General features: G+C 36.5%; 1 protein-coding gene across 5 annotated transcripts in view; it reads left to right on the plus strand.

Moving 5' to 3' along the window:
* The window catches only part of PCDH10 (protocadherin 10), a 39313-nt gene extending 28101 nt beyond the window's left edge, over positions 1-11212 (plus strand). The window contains exons 5-6 of one of the 5 annotated variants that reach the window (XM_015861066.2): positions 1025-1099; positions 3380-5898. In XM_015861066.2, the coding sequence (XP_015716552.1) occupies positions 1025-1059 (35 nt within the window). In that variant the 3' untranslated portion in view covers positions 1060-1099; positions 3380-5898. Of the gene's footprint in view, positions 1-1024; positions 1100-2919; positions 5899-6341 lie in introns of those variants that run through there. The other 4 variants (XM_015861068.2, XM_015861065.2, XM_015861071.2 and 1 more) reach the window with 4 other exon arrangements.
* The last annotated feature ends 11171 nt before the right edge of the window (positions 11213-22383 follow it).

A 22383-nucleotide genomic window follows, 5' to 3' on the forward strand; every position in this document is an offset into this window, starting at 1 on the left:
AGCAGATAGAATGCTGTGGGACATTTTGGAGCTCCTAAATATAGTACAGAGAAAGTGGCAATAATTATAAAAATACAGTATGTGTCTTCTTTTGCTGCTTTGATTTCCAGCAGTGGAGGAAAGCAGTGGGCCTTCTCTCTTGTGCTAGGTAGATTAGCTAGCAATGCTGAACAGGATAACTCTTATTATTCAGAGAGTTTAAAGGTCTTCCAAGTACATGCAATGCTTTCCAGGGTTTGTCAGAAGCAGATATCTATATTACTTTATTCCTGGCTGTGAGATGAGATAGTAGTCTGACAACGTTTAGATGCAATAGGATGATTCACTATGGGGTGGAAGGAATATCTATTTATAAGGGCTTTACAGTATTTTTTATTCATCTCTGATTCATAAGCTAGGAATAATCAAGGCATATTTTATTTTCTACTTTCTGTTTTTTTATGTTAGCATTTTTCTGTTCACCTACCACTGATGTATTTACATGTCTTCTCTCATCAACCTACAGTGAACTAGCTCATGTCTGTGAATGGGAGACTTACTAATGAGTTTGGAGGGATAAGTGAACCTTAATATATTTTTGCTGTGTTTATTTCCTGTTTTTATTGAAATTCTATATAAATTTCATGCATTAAACATTCTTACTGTAATGTTCAAAACCTTAGTTAAGGACTTTGGAGAAGAACCAATAGTCAGTACAGCATATATCATGTATCCTAAGAATTTTAATTGGTATACATGTGCTTATTTAATTGTCCTGTTCACTTCAAGCACTGTGAGAATGTATATGTATATATAAATAGCACAATTACATTAAGAGCATTAGGAAATGGCTCATCATTAAAACCCTCTTTCTAACATCCATACTCACACAGACTTGAAGCTTTCCTATGGTCTGAGAATTTGCAACAGGAAATAAAATAAAGATGAAAGAGAGAGCTGAGATCTTGAAGGAGAATTAAGCACCAGAAATTATGGTGTTCTTGTTCCAGCTCTTACACTGACTCTGATACTTCCATTTCTGTAGCATTTGCCATCTCTGGATCTCAAAGTGGATTATAAAGAATAGTGATTTAAACCTTCCTGCACCTCTAGGAGATAGGTAAGCAATATTATTCCCATTTTACAGATGGAGAAATTGTGATACAGAGAGGCTTAGTGTTTCTACTTTGAGTTTACTTATGAACACCCACGCATGCACACACACAGCGCCAGCAATAGTTGTCAGAACTTTTATTGTCCTATTTTAAACTACTTCCATCCTCCTTTCCATTTAACCTCTCTGACTTATATTCCCCATCTGTAAAAAAGACGGAAACTGGTATAGATGTGGAGAGATTTCCTTGCACATTGATTTCTGTGCAAATACAGAAAAACAAACAAACAAACAAAAAAACAAACAAAAACAACCATGGAAGACAAAACTTACTTTTGAAATCCAAAGTATTTTGTATGTTGGCAGAGGATATTTGAGGATTTCGGACAAGGATTTCTATAGGTGGAGAGAGTTACAGGTGTTCTGCAGCCTGACTCATAATATTTAATTATTACTATAAAATGGCCTGATATAAGAACGTTTATGAAAGTACTGATTTTCATGGCAAAAGATAAGACTCAGGCAGCAGCTCAAACATCTGACAGAATATTTGCAAATATTAACAAAGGTTGTGTACCTCAGGGGCCAGGCTAATAACACCAGTGCACTGTTAGGAAAGAAAGTAGTGCTGCATGTCTATATAGTTTTGTCTCATGAAAGTCCTGTGTATATACTGCAGTATGAATTTTTCAATAGCAGACAACAATCAAGACTACTGTACTTATGTATTTACAATTGCATTGAAATTATTAACTTTTGGAAAAAGTATTGAAGATCAAATATAGATCTTGTTATTATTAATGGAATTACTGTTTCTTGTTATATTTTAAAAATATTCTTATAAAGTTGTCCAGAACCTTGATTCATCTGATCCTGTACTACCTCAAAAGATCATGAAGATTCTGATATTGTTAGTCTTAACTACTGATTAAAAAAAACTCTTGCTGGAGCTTTTAAAAATCCTTTTGCATTCTACTACTAATTTACTACAGAATGAAACTTCAACACCATAGGCATTTTTGTGTTAGTGTTAATAACAGATCTGCAGGTGTCTGTGTGTTGAACAAGTAGCTTACAAAATGTTTGTAACATTTTTCTGTATGCATCCCATGGGGTAGTTAGGTTAGATCAAACAAACAATGTCCATGTTAACTTTATTCTGTGAGTAAACTCAAGTCATTGTGATACAGTAGATAAATCTCATATATTTATTAGTGGGTATCACAGACGTGGAATCATTAAGGATGGAAAAGAGTATCTGTAGTTAATAAATATGTCTGATGTATGTATTTGTTAAATGGAATGGAGACTGGATTTGTTTGTTACATGCAGGCATGTATATATTGATGGCTTAGTTCAAGCTAAGTTTCCTTTTGTTTAAGTTGTAACACTTCACGGCCAGGAATACAGGGAATTTCAGGTAGAGAATTTTCTTGATTTGGAGCTAAGGTAAAAGCTGATTTTATCATTTCAGCTTTACTAAATAATAACAATGATGAAGATGATGGTAGTAATGGTACTAATAATGCTTCAGCAACTGAGCCAGTTCCTTGTCTCAACTTCACATGTAACTGAGATCAGAATTTAACCCAAGGTCTTTCTGAATGCTATACAAGTCATTTGTTACCTTTGCTCCCAATTACAGTTAAAATAAGCAGTATCTTGAGATAACATAGCTAGCACAGCTGGTGGATTAGGATATGGGTTTGCTAATGCATTGACCTTCTTCATTTGTGTAACATGAGTTAATTTCCAGCCTAACAGTAAATGCTGAAATTTTAATTGTAGCACTAATGTACCATTTTTTCATCTCTCTGTCAAACCAGACTAAAGGGTCATTTGATGATGAGGATAATGGTTCACTTTGAAAGGAAGGAAAACCAGCTTCTGAATCTGGGGGATTCTAGATCTTGCTTCAAATAACAAGATGAACTAGGAAAAAAATAGGCTTGGAAATTCCTGTAATATTGAACCTACAAGTCTGACTATTTGCCTTGTTCTTGTACTGTTTCTGTAGAGGCACACTGGAATACTTGCCATGATGTGTTAGACAGAATAATAAAACAACATGAGAAGTTTGGTTTTCAGACTATCAAGCCTCAAAAAGACTTTTCTCTGAAAAAATGAATCAACATTAAACTGTTTGCTACAGTGGGAATTTTAAGCAACAGTTTGTGACAAGTTTTGATTGTCTCTCTTCACTCTAAGAAATACTAAACCTAAGAACTGTTGGGGACTGATTTTTTTCCTTTTTCTCTCAGAAGTGTCTTTCTTTCTTTCCTGCAGCACGGAAAAGGATATGCTAGTCACTTCTACAGAACTTACCTGAAGCAGCATGATTTGCACAAAAGTCGACCAACAAAAAGCATCAACTTTCAACTTCATTATCTTGGCCATCCAGTTCTGTCTAACTGAAGGATTTGTGTGCTGTTGGAGACATCATGGCCAACAATAGGACCTAATTGCTCTCAGCAGGCCTGAGAAATGAGTTGAAACGCGTAGAACTGTAGAAACTTCAGAGGCAACTGATCTTGCCTCTCTGATCAGTGTGTGCCTGTTTACAGCACTATATATCTTTCTCTCTCCAAAATGTCACTGAGCCCTTTAGATGTTTATAATCACCACAAGAAGCCAATCGTACAGATAAAAGAAATGTGCATTATAAATGCAATATCACTGTTTTAAACTTGACTGTTTTATATTATTTTTGTGTGATCAAGTGTTCCCCAAACTATTCCAACTTTACAAGAGAGATTGTGATCATGTTCTTTTCACCCGTGGGTCACAAAAATGTTGTTAATCTGAAGACCCACCAAATTATCAAAGACATTCTGTAGTTTATACACCGTGTTGCAAAGTGTTTACTGTACTATTTCAAAGCTTCTAAATAAATATAAAATATATATATATTATATTATATATAATTTTGAGAAAAATGTGGTACAACTTAGTTGATTTTTAAATGGATTCATACAGTCTACACCGTACACTAAAATGAGAAGGTAATTCAGGGTTCCTAAGCTATCCTTGCTAAAAACAAATATAAAATAAACCTTTAATAGTACTTCCCCAATATTCATATCTTGGTCAACCCCGTTTTTCTTGTTTAAAATAATAATAATAATAAAAAAAAGCTGTAAGCAACAACATTTTGTCTAAAAGTTGTAATGAATTTTTAATGCCAAAGATGCAGCTGTCAATATTACCAGAATGAGCGCTATGTACTATCAGAGGAATAATTCACTCTCCATTATTTTGATGATATTTCTATGCTTTTTAATTTGGAATCATAAAACCTTTTTATAAGGCTCTATAAGCTCACCTATATATGTTATTGAAAAGAACACTGAGTTTCTGTACATTTTGCAATGTAAGATATATGTAAGTGAAGTCTTTTAAGAAAATCATCCGAAAATCATAAATATGCATACGTACATACACACACACAAACACACGCATGTCTCTCTGACATACTTTTGTGAAGCTATACAAATATATTGCCTAAAAATATTTCTCTTGTGGCTAGGAATAGTTATTGATAGAATTCAAACTACAGAGGCAAAGCATATGCCAAAATATTGACTCTTTTATCACAAAGGATGTTTGAAATTAGGAACATGACACATTCTCATCTGACCCTTCTCCCATAGGAGTATAAAAGGGGCTGATTACCATCTCATCTGGGAAAAGGATCAAGCCCTTTCATATAATCTTCATGTTCTGTAATAATTGTATGGTTGGAAATGGTATCTTAGAGCAATTTTTTTCTATGAAATACTGAAAACAGTAAACTTTCAAAGGCAAATTCATCTCCATGGAACTTAAGTACCATTTACTAAATGTAAAAATGTAGTAAAGAGATTTTCTTCTTCTTCTTTTTTTTTTTTTTTTTAAATTTTTATATTGGGTTGTGTTTTTTTGTTTGTTTTGTTTTGTTTTGTTTTGTTTTTTTCTGCCCACTGTATCTTAGTATCTGTCATGTACCGAAAAGAAATGTTGTAACACTGTGTTATCAAGCAGCATCTACCCAAATTTGAACAAATGACTGGGGACAATCCAATATTAAGACAACAGAAAACCTTGATTGCAGTTGAACTTGAATCATGCTGTTATATAGGAATTTTGATACCCCCACAAGTGCTACCACAGGAGGAATATGCGAGAAGCTGTGTTTAGCCACTGCTATGTGGCTATTAAGTCTGGTTTTCTTCCCTTTGTCAATATTTTTGTTTATAATGGCAGTTTCTAGAAGACAGATAAATCATCCATATGGAAACCGTCCTGCTGAGGATTCAGACAAGAATCCTGATCAATTCCTGATCAATCTGTACACATGGCTGCTGGACTGAGCTCTGAAATTTATTTAACTACTCTGAACAAAATATTATTATTAAACACTTTTAATGGATATTTCTAGCCAATCTGTATAACTCAAATATATTTTGGGGATCCTTTTAAAAATATGTGTAAAACACAATCTGAAGGGAGTGGTTACTGATTTGAACAAACACCAACTATGAAATGTTTCTCTAGCTGTAGACAGTGGGACTTTTAGTCACCTATAAGCCTTTTTAGTTTTGTGAACAACAACAGTGAAATTTGTGACATCACTTTTACTTAAAGGATTATGTTAAATTGTTGTTTCTGCTTTTAAAGACCTTCAAGGAATTTGTTTTTCTTTGTTTCCAAGTACCTCATTAATATTAGATGTAAAGTAAGTTTGTTTTCAGGTTTTGGGAAGAAAAATACTTCTTTCTTTTTCAGAGACAGCAAAGTATTTTTATTTAATAAAATTTCCTTCACAATTTGCATGCATTTTTTCTTTCTGTAAAACTCAACCATATCATACCATGTCATTCCTTTCCATAACTGAATGCTTTCAGTGAACTGTGTATTCACCTCTTTTTTTTTTTTTTTTTTTTTTTTTTTTTTTTTTTTTTTTTTTTTTTAATTAAAGTTAGGTAGTACAGACATTGATCTGTGTATGCACAGAACTCCTTCTGTGATAGGATGTGGAAGTCTTGAGGAACAGGAAGTTTTTAACTACTACATCCCGGGCTCCCAGAATATTTAAATACTTCGGTGGATTTCCCAAGCTCACTGTGAATTTCAGTATGCTAATGTTTGATGACATGAGGTTTTAGGTCAAATTAAAATACAGTACCAATCTGTTACGCCCCAAGAGAAGTACTGAGAAGTGCATTTGGCTGTACAGAGGTTAAATCCCTTCCCTGTTTCTATGTTGTAGTGGGGAAGATACCTGTTGCATCCAGCCAACTTCCATTGAAATTGAATTGTTCAGCATGTCCATGTATTTCATCATGCTACTAGGTGCCTATCTGCAGTGGTAGGTATGTAAATGCCTTTAAACATTAGCCTTTTGTATCTGTCTCTTCTAAGTGTGTTACTAATGTCTAAGGACTCTGATTGGGCAAAAAAATAAAAATAAAATGAAGTAGTTAGAAAATATTTAGGATGCATATTAAGGAGAAGTATCTACATTGGTAAACTGGAGTAGGGAAAGTTCTGATACCTCCTTCTTTAAAGATTTTTAAGAAGAGTTAAAAAAAAATACATGTCAGGGATGATATAAGTGTACTTAAACTTGCCTCAGAGAAATGGCATGGACTAGCCTCTCAGTCCTGTTCTATAATTTTCATCATAAGGCATACTGAGCTTCAGAGGATGTTACCTGTACACAGCTGTAGGAATAAAGATGTTCTATCCTTCAATTAGGTATCAGAAGCAATATTTAATGTTTAAATTTACATAAAAACTGTGAGCTTAGTAGAGCAAGCTGTCTGTGTGAAGAACTTTCTTCAGAGTAAATGAAAGTTCCAGCACAAGACAATGTCTTGCAGAGAATAACAAAATGAAACCAGATGTGTAATTTATTTATTTATTTTTAAATTCCTGGTTTAGATATGTAGCAGTGGACATATAAGGAACTTGCCTATTAAATTTCTTTCGTTTATTCAAGACTGAGTATTGCAAAACTGAAAAATGCTAAAATGTTTCACTACTTGAAAGAAAATTACCATTGTTCCGTGCAGGTTTTAATCAATCTGCCTGAGAAGGAGAAAAAAAAAAAGGCATTTCCATTAAGTAGTCTCAGCTGATTTGAACAAGGTGTAGTAATTTTTCAACATGATTAATACAAAACTAAGTGGAATGTCAGTGCACAGATATATATTATTTGTAAAGATTATGCTTCATGCATTATAGTCACTATATATGTGTGTGTTGGGGGGGGTATGTGTGTGTGTATATAATTATAGTTCAAAATCTGGTAAGTTGCCTCTGGATTTTTTTCTTACAGGAGTATGCTCCTATCAGTAAATTCAAAGAGAAGGGTAGAAACACATTTATGATACTAGAAATTTAGACTTGTTCTTTAGTGTAGAATGGAGTTTTGTATTCAACATTTGAATTCAGCCCCTTCCTCATGCGTCACACCCACAATCAAACACACATTTCATTGTCTGACTTTAAAACTTCTACCTGCTCACAGCAGACTTTTTGCTTTTTTAATTACTATCATTCCTCAGGGTAAAAGGTGGATAAATAGATCGTCTTCCTAGGCTGATAAATTGTCATTGCAATTTTGCAAGGCTGTTAAATATTTATATGTCTTATGTGGAGAAAGCTGATCATATCCTACCATTGTTCCTTGTTCAAGTCTTAAGTTGTTTGGCATTGGGACTTTGTAATTAAAATTTATACAGAGTTGTAGGGGCCAAAGTAAGCACTGCTGATATACAATTAGACATAACAATTTGATTGCAAAACATTGGTACCAGATGTCTATGGAGAACAGAAAAATTATTCTATTTGAAGCAAAGTAAAAGGCAGCCAGTAAGACTTTATTACGTTATGCTATGAAAAATTCTGGAACCGTGAGTTAAATCCATTGCAATGACCCCTACAATCAGAGCTCATATTCATCTCAAAGGTCTCCCTCAATTTTTTATTTTTTTTTTTTTATCTGCTGATCTGTCTTGATATGAAATGAATACATATTTATGAACAAATACAGCCATTAAAATCCATTCCTGAAGCATCTGTGTTTTTGTAGATATCCTCATATGTAAGAAATGAGCAAGAACTAACGTGGACAGCTTTCTTGAATTGAAACTGTTTTTGAATTTGAATTTGTTAATAAAGTTCATGATAATGTATGTTGGCTGAGACATCAGGAAAAAAGAAAACTATGTGGGTGTAGTTCTCCAGAAGGCAAATGCTTCATTTAGGAAGCATCCTGTCAAAAATGTGTAAATGTGAGTGCTGGAAATCTTGCTGAGTCAAGATGAAACATACTGTGCCCAAACTTTTTTGTTCTCTGTGTCAGCACTGATTAAATGTCCTCTGGATGGTTAACCATGGTAGTCATTCAGACGATACCCAGAATGGCAAAAGAGATTCAGATAATGTTACCATTCTTAGTAAAGAAAGGTGAAGACAAGACGTTGAATTTGTATTAAAATACTTATTTATATTATGTAATAGGTAAAACTCAGTTAAGCCATGAAATTCACAAAACAGTATGCTTCCAAATACACGCACTTCAATGATTAAAGTTCACTTCATTATCAGCTTAAAAGTGTATTTTGGGTAACTCATCTTTGAGTTGCACTAAGAGTGAAGAGTAATGTATTGTATAACAATGCCTTACAACAACACGATAAAGTGAATGTAACCAAATCAACCTTAAATTTCAGAAGCCTTGGATTCAAACATTCAGGTTCCAAAACTGAACTGTATTTTGTATGCATCAGAGCCTAATTCCATTAAAGGCAGTGGTCAAAGCTGCAGTGATTTGAAGGGGAGCAAAAGAAATTTCTCCTTTCTTTATGCACATGCATTTTTGAGCAAGAGCAATTTGCAATAAAAATATTTGACACCAAAAGATGGGAAACTTTACTAGCTCTGCTTTCAATGAGCTGTGCAGTCAAGTTCTGAAACTTGATGTGGCTATATGTCTTTTTAAAACAGAGAAGTTTTGAGTGATTTTATTTCAAGGCAAAGCTGAATGACATCTCTGTTGAGATTTTCTTAGAAGACCACAACATAAATGCAGTCTTGAAAACATAATATTAATGTTTTTACAAATGGGAAAATAATTAAAAATTCATTGGAGAAGAGTGGTGATTGAAAGTGTGAATAAAGCCAGCAAAGAAATACCAGCCCCAGTGATGAATGTTTCAGAAGGTTTTGCTTTGGAAGGTAACAAATGTCCTAATAACTTTATCTCTTCAGATTTACTCTGAAAGATGTTTCCTTTCACATTTTCTGGTCTAAGTTTTACTTGGGATATAGAAGTAGGGTATATAGAGGAGGGTCTCCATGTATCTGTGCATGTTTGGTGAGAATAAAAAAGGACATAAATGACGCCCGATGTCAAAACTACATAGTAATTCCATTGCCAACATTACAGCTTTTCTAGATAGGTTTCAGAATTATTTAAAGCAAGAACTTTATAGGATGCTGACAGAAGAGCATTGGTGTGGCACTGCTCAGCCATCAAGAGGAAAGAGAGTACTCTGCTTTTCCTAGCCTTACAGATGTCATTAATTGGTATTTAAATAGTGCTTTGCTCAGGACATAAATATAACAAGAAGGAAAGATTTCACCTTGAGAGCTATACATTTATTATGGCTTTATGCTATCTGGAAAGAAAAAAAAAAAAAAAAAAAGAATACAAGAAAACATTATTCTGCTCAAACCCCCAAAGATGAGACTAAATGATGCCCTTGGAGCTCATGGCCATTCCCTTTTTCTTACAGGCTTGTTTTGATTTATATTCTGACTAGCAACAAAGAAAGAAGACATAGAGTGCTGGAAGTAAAAGCCAGTTAATTAATGCAATCTAGGGAGAAAATGCAGTATACCTTGAATTGAAATAATTAAACCTTACTGAGCTTCTGGGAAAGAAAACAACAACAATAAAGAGAAACAAATCATCTCCTTGATGATTAGATGATATTAGAGGTTCCAACCTTTATGATTCCATGATTCTATGCTCTGTACACTTTTAAATAACATCAGTCACAGCTGAGTTGAAAAACAGTGGCTGGTGACATATCGTAGTCTTTCTTACACTATGGGGGACAGTACGTGCCAGTCCTCAGCACTAGCAGCTCTTGGGGGATGGGGATGGGGCTTGGGGTAGGGGTAGGCATCAGTATCAGGTGTAGTGAGGGACCTGGGGCAATATATACCATATAGAAAATTAAATTAAGCTTGCTGGGTTTAAATTTGCTAATTGAGTTGTTATCATTAGTTACTGTGTTTTGTTTTGTGGTTTATTTTGTTTTACTTAAAAAAATCTAATCCAAGAAGTAGCAGTAACACAGAAACAATTCCAGGCCAGAGCAGGAAGTTTACCTTTTTTAAAATATAATTCATTTTCAGACATCCGCTGTTCAGTGATAAAGGCATGAAAACTAGAAACGAAAAGTATTGAAAGCCTTCACGGTGTTTTACTGGACTGGAAATTTCCTGTTAATGTTCTATCTGGAGTAAACTGAAAACCACCATTTGCATGCAGTTGTTAGTTTTTCAATTCTTCATTTGCACAGTGAAATCTAAAACTCCATTGAACATGCTTCTAATATTCACAGATCTAAAGATTCAGGAAAAACAAAAACAGAAATAGTCTTTTATTTTTCTCATCCAAATGAAAACCTTTTGTAGTGGAAAATCTATGCGTAGCTGAAAATTGAAAAAACATTCATTTCAAAGTTAGATTTCTATTGACTGCTGTTCTGTGTGCTTTATATCCTTTATTGGTAAGCAAAATGTACTCCAGTGTTGCAGCAGATGCCTGTATTACTATCCTTATTTTACTGAAGCATAACAGAAATTTCATAATGCTGTTTATTGTAGAGGTGGGAATAGAATCTAGTTCCTAAATCAAAATAATAAGAAAACCAACCAACAACAGTGATTATAATATAAAATAATGTAAGCCCACACGGGTGCTACAATATCAAGATCTCCCCACATGCAGGTTAATGAGCTAACTAGCAGCCTAGAGAGCAATATGTAATTTGGTGCCCTTGGTCTCTCTGTCAAAAGAATATATAATTATTCTTTGTAAAATGGGACAGCTTCAAAGAACGCAATGAAGAGCTCTTCATCTCTCCACTCAGAACCTAAATCCTTCTGGATTTGATTATTAGAGAGGGCTGGGAAAAGAAAATTGGGTCTAGATCCCATCATATAAAAGAAGCATTTGTCTTCAGGGGCCAAAATTATGGGCAAATATTATGATCAGTATGGTATAAAAAGGACCTCATATAGTACTTTTTTCTCTGGCAATTTTCTGTTCAATACGTCTCTTCTCAGAACACTTAAAAATAGGATCCTTCAGAAAACCCAAGGTGTTAAAGGCTGGGTACAGAAGATTTCCAGAGCAGGTGGTATGACAAGAGGATTTTTTCAGGACATGAGAAATCTTATTTCACTTCTCCCTTTCTCAGATAATCCAAATTAGAGCTGTTTCTAAAATTAGAGTGCTATCTTCTATTTTGCTTTCTCATTATACAAAAACAATTAAACATTTATTAGTGCAGGAATTATGTACATGTGCTACCTTATACAGATTATCACTCACTAAATGTAGACTCATTTGCTTGCTCCCCAGTGAACAATATTTTATACAAAGTTTTTGCTCAATATACATTTGCAGTTTGGTGTACAGAGTGATACTACACTTATTACGGAGCCATTAGAGAGCTTGCTTTCTTGCCAAAGGGATAGAGCAAGAGAGCAAACCACATCTGACATGTTAGTCATATAAACGAATGTTTTATTGGAAAACACTCAGACATAATGGCAGGAAGGGCAGTCTAAAAATCTGATACTAACAGAAAGCATTACTGGGAAGGACTTACCTGGGAGATGTTGAAAAGATCAGAGATTTTGGACAATTGGCTAAGTTCCCAGAAAGGAAATCTTTCAAAAGTTATCCCCTTGAGGACAACAGAATTACTGTACCCGTTAGGCTGGGAAAAGTCACTTCTTTGCTGTTTTCCTGGCCTAAGTATCTGCACACTAGCATTACAGGCTGGAAAGACAAAAATAAATTAAAAAAATAAAAGTAAGAACGGGGATTTTGGAATTGCTGGTTTAAAAAGAGGATTCACTCAGGCTCTAAGTCCCTTGCACTATTTTGATTGGGCCTCAGACATCCTAAGGCTGTGTCTGATCTTGATTCCCCTGGCTGATCCTGATGCTGACCTCCACCAAGGAGCAATGTCCCAGCCTCAGCTCCTTGGCACCCAGACAGCAAGAGGCCAGCACTCCCAATTCTTCTGCCTGGCTGCAGAACCAGCACTGGCAATGCCTTCACCAATACGTGTTCATCTAATCTTTTCCTACAGACTGTACTGGTGCCAGGCACAATATGCCTTTTTTGTAAGAGATATTCCAAAGAGAGTGGAAAAAGGAATATTTCACTTTGAGATGAAGTTTTGATAGTTTGGGGTTTTTTTTTCCTTATTGCTATGTTACTGTAAAATACTAGAGTATTTAGACTGCAGAAAATAGATGTTTCAAATAAAGAAGAAAATTTCCTGTGCATGTGTTGTCACTAATATTCCTCAAGGTCCTTCTGTCTTCTTGGTCTTGGTTTGCTCTTGCAAAGAAAAACCTTGTATCTATGAAAGTTCTGCCTCTCCTTTTCCCCAGTTTCCTTTCCATCCCCAGATGCTTAAATTGGCCTGAGAGTATCATGAAAAAGCAAGGTGATTGCTCAATCTCTGCTCATAGGTAACAAATGAATATATATTTATTTGAAGAAATTTTCTACACTCATTGGTATGTAGCTAAAATTCTTCTGCAATACTAGTTTAAATAATCAATAAGAATAAAGGTAGGTTCTTAGTGTAGTGTGTAGTAATGTGATTCCTGTCTACAAGTAAATATCTAGCCCTGTCATCTATCATAAAGGTAAACTGGTCCATTAATCAAAATACCAAACATCTATTTAGAACTACATTTTTATAACTGAGTGAATATACGTAAAGAATCCATGAATGCAAACATTTAAAAAGTGACACACTGGTCCCTCTAAAAGTTACACTACAAAATACATGAGCTGATATTAAGGTGTGTCTGAATTAACCCCTCTGTACTACTGAAGCAAACTGATAATAGCTGAAGTCCATTTTTTTGACAGCCCCTCAGACTGTGCTTTTAGACTATGTAGCTAGAAGTGAAGACCTATCCCTATTCCCATCCTATTTCCAGGATTGGTGTTCCTCTATGGTCTTTGAAGGAGGAAAGGTATGAGAGAGACTGTTATTTCTCCCTGCTGGTGAGAACACCTCTCTGGATTGATTTTGTATTTTAAAACCCTACTCTGTTCCTCCTGCAATTTATCTCAACATATAGAAGCAAAATTGGGAGAAAATAGCCAAAAATCTCAGAAGGCTTTGAACCCTTAAACAATATGGAAGATCACTAGAAGCTCATTCAAGTTAGAAGAATCTGCTCATCACCTTGAATTATATCAGCACCATCCTTCTCTTTATTCCCCTTAGAGTGTGCAGAGTCAAAGGCAAAATGGTATAACAAATTACACTCCGTGGCCTGCTGATTTCTGGCTGCCATTTGTATGTTAAATCACCAGCAGCTGTCATGATCAAAAAGAGAAAGTAAGTCTGAGTTGGAGAGGAAAGACACACACACGCACACACAAATGAGGGCTTGATTCCTTAGGGGAGGAAAGCAATATGAAGTACAGATGGAGTGCTGCAGACAATACAGGTGATGAATGAGTAACTCACAATGTTGTGAAAGGAATGTGGGGTAAGCGCTTTATAAGAGTCATTTACATATCTCAGTACTTGTGACCAAATTTGTATTGTGCTTTGCCTCTCAAAATGTGAATGGAAAATGCCTTTAAATGTCAAGCATTTTTATTAGGATTGTTTATGTGCTCTTATACTGTACAATAGTTAATAAAGTCAGAAAAGGTTTGGAGCCTCATAAGGTTACAGCTAGTTGTCGTATTCTTGACGTTATGCCATCTGCTCCTTAGCACAGTTAATTTAACCTTATTTGGACATCACCAAGAAGCCACTTTTGGGTTCCCTCTCTTTGGACAAGCTGGGGAGCCCTAGAGCACAGACCATTGATGCAGAAGTGCCAGCTGGTCCTTACCCTGGCTGAGGAGAGGTTCTTACATAACTTTGGACAAAAAGGAATTAGTTGCTTTTATGCCTAAAAAGCTTTGTTTTATGAATTTCTGAGCATCCAGAGGTCCTGTTTGTGTCAAAGGGTGCTATATGTATATAGGCAGTATTTTTCAGAAGTAAGTTAATATGTTAAGAAACAGTCTGACTTCCTTTCTCTCATAATTATGTATGCAGTGTTTCCATCAGCTGTATTTAAGTGTTAAGTTTTCTTTGTTCAACAAACACAAAATACACTTACAGATGTCTGCTGGGAAAGGTATAGTGAATCTCTCTTCTTCCCTTAGCTTCATATTTATGCAATCCATGCTGAGTACTGTTTTACAGGTAGAAAGTTATACATGAAACAGTGTTGAATTCCCTGTTTGTAGATTGGATACCTTTCAACTGATTGCATCTCACCTGCTACAGCTGTTAGCACTTCACTAGAAAGCATCTCTCCACGATGGCCTGTCACTCTTCAAGAGACATCCTCCCTGCTTGTTCGTAGTTTCTGTACAGCATTGCTTTATCCTTGTTAGATGGATCAGTTCTCCAGAATTCACAACCTTTAATAAACACATAATCAACGAAACACTTTCATCTATTCTTTAGATTTTGTAACATCTCTAAAAATTATTTTTCTCCTTCTGCATGTTTTGCATAAACTTGTCAGCAAATATGTTTGCATCGTTTTCAAGGAAATAAAATTTTTACTTTTTCAAATCTTTGTTCTTCCCCCAACTCAGTATCTATTCATCACTGTTTGGCACAGTTTTTTAACCACTCACTGTGACAACTGAATTGATCATAACTGATCTCAGGGCTCAGATATCCCACTGGTATCAGCATAAAAGAAAAATAACATCAGAATTTTTATGACAAATACCTATAGCAGAGTTTTAAGTTCAGTTTTTATTTTTACCATGTGTTATGCATTGACATAATCCAACGTCCCTGTGCCCTTTTATATGCTAGTAACTTTCATAAGAATTCTGCTTCATATTGCAAGTGTGGGTTGCTCCGAAAGTAATGCCTCCTGTTTATTTCCATGGAAATTAAAACAGATACAAAAAACACAATGGCACTATTTGATTGTGTAAATTCTCAGCTATGATATGCTGTTTCTCAACATAGTCACCACCATTAGCTGCACATTTTCACAAATGATGAACAAGAGCCTGCATGCCACTCTCATACAGCTGTAGCAAAAGCTAGTATTTCACACTGCTATCACCGCTGTTGAAAACCACTTCCTACAGCCTCTCTGTGCTCACATCCACTGTTTGGTGTCCATAAACATTCAGAAAGTGATGATGAATGTCAACAAGTGCAATTTTTTCTGCTTCAGTTCCACACCTTTGCTTCATAAATGCTTCCATGTGTGTGATGTGATGCCATTTTGTCAGACTGTCCCTCTGCTGCCATCTGTTACATGACATCAAAATACAATAGAATACTGGTGAGAATGTTCAAACTCTACTGCCACATCACCAACATCCACCTCTGACATCATGGGCCAACATAATAAAATAGGATCATATGTTATCTGTTAATGGGTGAAATATATGTAGTATATGAATTCATGGACAAAATACTCTTTTCTGCTCAAACTTGGTTTTGGACCAAATAGACCAGATTTTTATTTGTCTATCAATACTAGTAAAACAATAGCACATAGGAGACATATTCATAGGTGGAGCACTTGCACAAGTGAAAGCACAAACATACTAATAAAAGATGGCTTCACCATGCTCATTTTACTGTTTAATTATCAGAGTTCAAGGCAGAGTTGTCATGCTTCACTTAAGTGCTAAAATTTCAATATAATAAACTCAAGTCTAGGAGCTCTGTCTTCTGAAATTCCAAGACAGTCCTCTGTAAAGGTTATACATTGATCAGAGAAAGCTGCAATTTTAAAATCTTGGCTAAAATGAGTAAATGTGTTCACATGCTTCATTTGGGTGCCTGTGTCATGGTCAGAGCCTTCACTTGGAAGTGGCATGCACTTGGTCTTCCCTCATCTGTGGATGACCTTTTGGGTGCTGCCTTCACATCACTGCTGTGCACGCAGGACACAGTGAGGTGTGGGTGACTGCACACTGGCCCATTTTGGAGAACAGAGACATACATTTAATCACCCTTTTCTCTTGGGATCCAGAACCCAACAGAGGTCACAGATCCTAATTAGGCAGCCAATAGTACTTGAAACTGTAATGTGTTGTGGGGCTGCTAATGAAGCTAGAGCTTTCTTACCGGTACAAAAATACATCCTTTTTAAAATACATTTTAATTGCTGGTTACCATTATTTTAAAATAGTAGACAGCAGTTGAAGTTTTAAATCAACAACACATATTCAAATAGTACTGCAGTTCATTATTAGCTTGGAAGAAAACAGAGCAACGATTATTTCCCTAATTGTCCTTAAAGTCATTATTACATATGCAAGTACAATTTGGTGCTCTCCAGAGTCTTTCCCTCATTACACTGTGTGATTCACTAAATTACACGATTGTGATTAGTGCGGCAATCGGTGTCCAAGTGGTATCAGGCAACTACTGGGCTCCTTTTGCGGAGGTCAATTTAATTACATTGTGCATGACAGAAACCAGGCCAACTGAGTATTGCCTTTGCCACCAGCAATTGACACCTGAGTGTTAATGAGGTGGTAATTAAGAGTTGGCACAGGCAGGCACATCTTAGTGTTTGGGACTGGGATTACCATATGCTTCAATGCTTCTCTGCTAAAAGCCTGAAGTTACTCATTTTCTAAAATATACAGGATTTTAAAATAAAGGCAAATTATTACTTCTCCAAATAATAAGCACGAAAACACTCCTAATCAGGACCAAAGGCTGTCTCTCAAGAACTTTTGAGAAATCCTGTCTTTCTACTTGCAATCTTTTCACCAGCATTTTATTTTTTGTAACACATGTTCTCACACTAGAATTGCCTATAATAAAGGAGATGCTTCAAAGTTTGTTTAAAAATAAAAACTTACTGTTAGTCATTTTATTGTAGTTTGGCCTAGAAAATGTAATCAGAACTAAACCCACACTGAAAGCTTTCTTATTACTTAGAAAGCAGTACAACATCATTCTCATAGAAGAGAATAAAGTTGAATAACATTAACAAACAGGTATTTTACTAACAAAAGGCTCCAGAGGTAGAAACGATAGTTGTACATTTCCCATTTTTGTTGATTTCCCTGAGCTGTTCCAGTACCTTTGAGTGTCCAGACTACTGTCACCTTCCATTATTAAAATGAAATGTTCCAGCCTCTCCACAAAGTAAGTTCATAGAAAAAAAAATCATATATTTGTAATTCTAAACATCCTGTATGCAAACTCTCTGATTACTGATACAATTAATAACATTGGTTTTAAATCTTCAGGGAGGCTTTTCTCAGCCAACCAGTGACTACTAGTGTTTCACACTCATCTTAGAAAGACAGGAAGGAGTGCTTTCTTCTGCAGTATCTCACCTACAGTGGGTGACAGGGGTGACTGCTTTTGCAAAAGTTGTTATGAGAAAGTAACAGCAGCTTAACTGGAGTGGCCTTCTCAGTACCTTTATGCTGCTCCAAAAACAACCTGTAGATTTATGATGAAGAAAGAAGAAACTGAGGAAGAACACTACGAACACTAAGCTTCCCCTGAAAAGGGAATGGCACAACGGAGGGTGTGATGACAAGTCAGTGGAGAAGACTGGAAAACTAGAGAATCCTAGAAAATTAGAAAGAAGGAGAAGTTATATGATAGAGAAACCACCTCTGAAATGTAATCACAGAAAAGTGGTATTACAAATAAACACGATGAAGCTGTAAATATTCCAATTTAAACTGATTATGATGTTCCTTAAATCTGATGACTATGTGCAACTCAACTTGAAAAAAAAAAAAAAAAAATAAATAAATAAAAAATTGCCAGAGGTATTTTAAGCCAAGTAGGTAAAGCAAGTAAGGTAAACAAAAAACTTTCTAGTGATTTTTAAGCATTTTAAAGAGTTTGATTTGGGTAACCCTTCATATTCAGCAAGTCTGAGGAATATTATGATTCACCTGATTTTGGCAAAGTAGCATATAAAACATTTGTGGATACAATTCCCATATGTCACCTTTTGCCATATAAAAGGGCAGCATGATACAGACAAAGCAAAACCATTTTATACAATTCATTTTCAAAGTACAGATTTTAGAGAAAGCCTCTTGATGGATTTGCCTACTTAAAAGTCCTCTTCTTACCTTTTGTGACATCTTTAGCCAGTGAAGTTGCTTCAGAACACTCCTTCCTCAAGAGCTGGCAGCAGCCCGTGGGTAGAATGGTATGGAAGCTCTCCATCCCTTCAAAGCTCACTTAAACAACTGGGCCTTGCATCATGCCTTGAGGTCAATAAGGCACAGGGCAGCACAAGAGGAGAGAGTGAGCTTTGAAGTGGTGGGCCCCTTGTAACAGCTACATTATTTTATAGAGGAAGACTGACTCAGTACAGTGGCTTAGACAATTTTCCAGTGGCTTTACAAATCCACAGACTGTTCACATCAGATGAAAGATGTATTAACTTTACTGAATCTTAGTTGTGGGATTTACTTCTAATTTTCTTCTTTTGAGGAGTTTGCTTTTTTCCACTGAACCCTCTGTAGGACATATAGCCTTTTATATGCAGATTGCTATAATTATGCTTTGAAATAGCTTTGAATTCCCAGTGGCTTAAACTGAGAACATGAAAGGGCAAATGTTACGCTGAGCTGAAGGATATGAAAGTGGTACGTACATCAATCTAAAATGAGATATAGGGACGAACAGCTCTTTACACAGGGATGCCCGCTCTTGACAGGTTATTGAAGGATCTCTGCAGCCACAGAGGCTGTCTTGGGTAGCACGAAAATGCTGCCTGGGGAGAGCTTATCAGCTTACATTTTTCTTTTTAATACCGAAAGGTGAGTCAGTGTTACACAAGGCGGGAGGAGCAGGCCACCACAGAAGCTGTCATCCTCCCTGCTGCTGGCCAGCACCGCCTCCTGGTTCCAGAAGAGAAAAATGTATAACATATTTGTAATACAACGAAAGTATAAACAGAGATCTTCCTGGGGTGAGGTGGTTCCCACTGTGGCTGGAGCAGCCTGAGGGTAAGAAACAAAGGCCCAATTGTAGGCACCCCACTGGGCTTCTGCTTTGGATAGAAGAGGCAGAAAACTCAAAGCAGCCCCTGCTACCATGCCAAGTGAGCTAGTGTCTGCAGAAGCAGCTCCAAGCTGCCCTTCTTGCAGGGTCTCTGTGGGGCTGACAGACAACCATTGTGACTGAGCTGCTGCACCCCTGTTCTCTCTGCTCTCCTTTTCATCACCACTTCACCTCGAAGAAAGCCTGCAGCTGAGTGTTGAGAGTTGGACTTGATGATCTCTAGAGGGTCCTTCCAACCCCTATATATAGTTCTGTGATGCCAGAGCAAGAACAAGAAAGCTAAATACAACTATTCCAAGCACTGCTGTTGTACCAGCATAAAAGATTGTTACAAAAGTAGCTACTGATCTGCTTTTGAAAAGATGTACATATTTTTTCCTGAGAATGGAAATACATTGAGTCCTTTTAGAGATAAAGTGATTTCTTGTGTCTGTTTTAATGCAGCAGGCTAAATTATGTGCACCTATATTCCACTTTTGTTTAAAAGGCATTGTCTACAGAATTGTTAAGAGTATTTTGTTGTTGTTGTTTTGGTTTGCTTTTGTGTTTTTTTTCATTCACATATGAAGAATTTGCATTCACACCCTTATAAACATTGTATGCTTCCTAAAATTAATTTGTTGCATGATACAGCAGGAGGAAGTCTGGGGCTCTTTTTGAAGCCCTCAAAGGCTACGGGCTCAGCCTGCAGCGAGGCAGACGGAGCGGGGCCACGAGGAACCTTCTAGAAGGGATGACGGGCACTTTCATTTCTGACGTCAGCCGGCCCAACCCGGTTCGGTCCGGTCCGGAGGAGGAGGGGACAGCTGTTGGGAGCGGGCTGCTGCAGGGATCGTGTCGGGAGAGCTCGCATTGCTGCTGTGTAAAGAGGTAAAAAATGCGTGAGAGGCAGTTAAATCAGGGAAGGGAGGAGATTGGAAGGCTGTTGCGAGGTTTGGTTTTGTGCGTGGTGTGGTAGCGGGTGCATTGCGGGGCTTTGGGGGCAGGTGGAGGTGCGGGTGCACATGTGCTTCGGGTGAATGGCAAGCTGTGGCTTGGGGCTGTGTATGTGTCCTCAGCTCGCCGGCTTTTGTGGCTTTGTTCAAAGGCAGTGAAAATAAGTTAGAAACAAAAATAGGAAGTTTGGGTTGATATCATCTGAGCTGAAGCAAGCTGCTTCATCTGGGCTGTTTTCATGTGCTGGAGTAGGGTGTGGGGGCTTCAGTTAGCAACTGTAAGCCTGAACATGCTAAGATGCTGCAAAAATCTTCAGTAAAAACCTGTCCTGAGGGATGGGATTAAACAAACAAACAAACAAAAAAAAAACCACAAAAAAGCCCCACAAGCAAACAATGAGATAATGTAATCAATGGCTGGGGGATAGGTTTGGAGTCCTGTAGGATGCTATTCCTGATAGTTACTCTTAGATGCATTTCCCTTCAAGACTGTAGGGGGAATTGGACCTCAGTGATTTTGGTTGTTGGTTTTTTGGTGTTTGTTTTTTTGTGGTTTTTTTTTTTTTCTTTTTTTTTGGGGGGGGGAGGAGTGGCTAACCAACCAACCTCTGTGCTCATCGATGCTGCTCTAAAAATAGATGCATAATAAATAATGAAATAGAACTGAGTGAAAAATAACTGCTTTGGAGGTAGTACTTTCTGAATCTTGTAATTATTTATGTATATTCATGAAAGCTTGCTTTTGGTTTATTTGTTTTGACTAAGCGGAGAATGAAACCTAAGAATGTTAGAATGTTTCTCTGTAGTGGTCAGGTGGTGGTGGTGGTTACACACAAGCTCAAGAAATAGCCCTCTTGCCCTCTTTCATTCTGCTTCCATTAAAAACCTCTGCCTTGACTGAGGTGGCTAGTTTGAAAACAAATGGATCAGTTAGTTGAAAACCTTAATTCTCGTTTGGTACTTGAAAATGGATTATATTATGTGTTCAGAGGCTATAAAGGATAAAAGAGAAGACTGCATGTGCATTAAGATTTGATTATGTAATAACTATATGCATTTAACAGTTACTGGGTGTTTTGGTTATTTGATATGGCTTAGAGCTTGAGCAGGAAATTGTAGCTAGAGATGTTAGAGAGAGGTTTAAATACTTCACAGATATTCAAAGTGCTACTCTTAGATGGATATGTTATCTAGAGCAGTTCCTTAATTTTGTTTTTTGATTGCACACTTCTGCCAGTAAAAAAAACCTTTGAGTGCGCACTTCCAATGTTTTGATTTCTGCTTATAAATTGAATGAATGTCCTACATGCTCCTGTTATGTATGTTACAAAACATGCAAAAGTAGAAATTAAAAGAGATAATGATGAAATAAACATTATTTTAAAATATTTTTATTCATTAATTATGCAGATTTTTATTTTTTTATTTTTTCCCATACCTCTGTGGATTTATTTGTTGTATGGGAACTGTTGAGTCATAGCCTGAACTACTGATTGATCACCTAGGGGAAAGACTGGGTCAACCATGGGAGCACAGCTGATGGCAGTTCACCTGTGTGAATGGAAGGAGTAGAGCCTGGCTGCACCTCTCTTAAACCCCATTTAAGGGCTGACTGCCACTGTGGAAGTATGTTTGTTTTAAGTGATATCACCAATTACTGGTTTTTACAATACTCTACAGTTGGTTCATTGTTGTATTTCTAACATCCTTTTTTCGTTCTCCCTTTCTCTGTGTTCAAATTCTTCCCTTGATTATCAGCTCCATGGGGTCACGTATGATAATTTGAATGCACTGGCTTTGAGCACTGCAGTTGGCACAGCTGTGGAAATATATAATGAACTTAGTTATACCCTTTGCTGATAGTCTTTGCGACAATTGTATCTTACAGCTTCTTTAAGGGTTGAAGTTTTGTGAAGGCTAAGAAAGTTTTAATGAAGTTCTTAGATTGCAGCAATAGCTGAGAACTTGAAGCTTTTGATGGGATCTGGAGATC

This window comes from Coturnix japonica, chromosome 4, assembly GCF_001577835.2.
Source record: "Coturnix japonica isolate 7356 chromosome 4, Coturnix japonica 2.1, whole genome shotgun sequence".
NCBI lineage: Eukaryota > Metazoa > Chordata > Aves > Galliformes > Phasianidae > Coturnix > Coturnix japonica.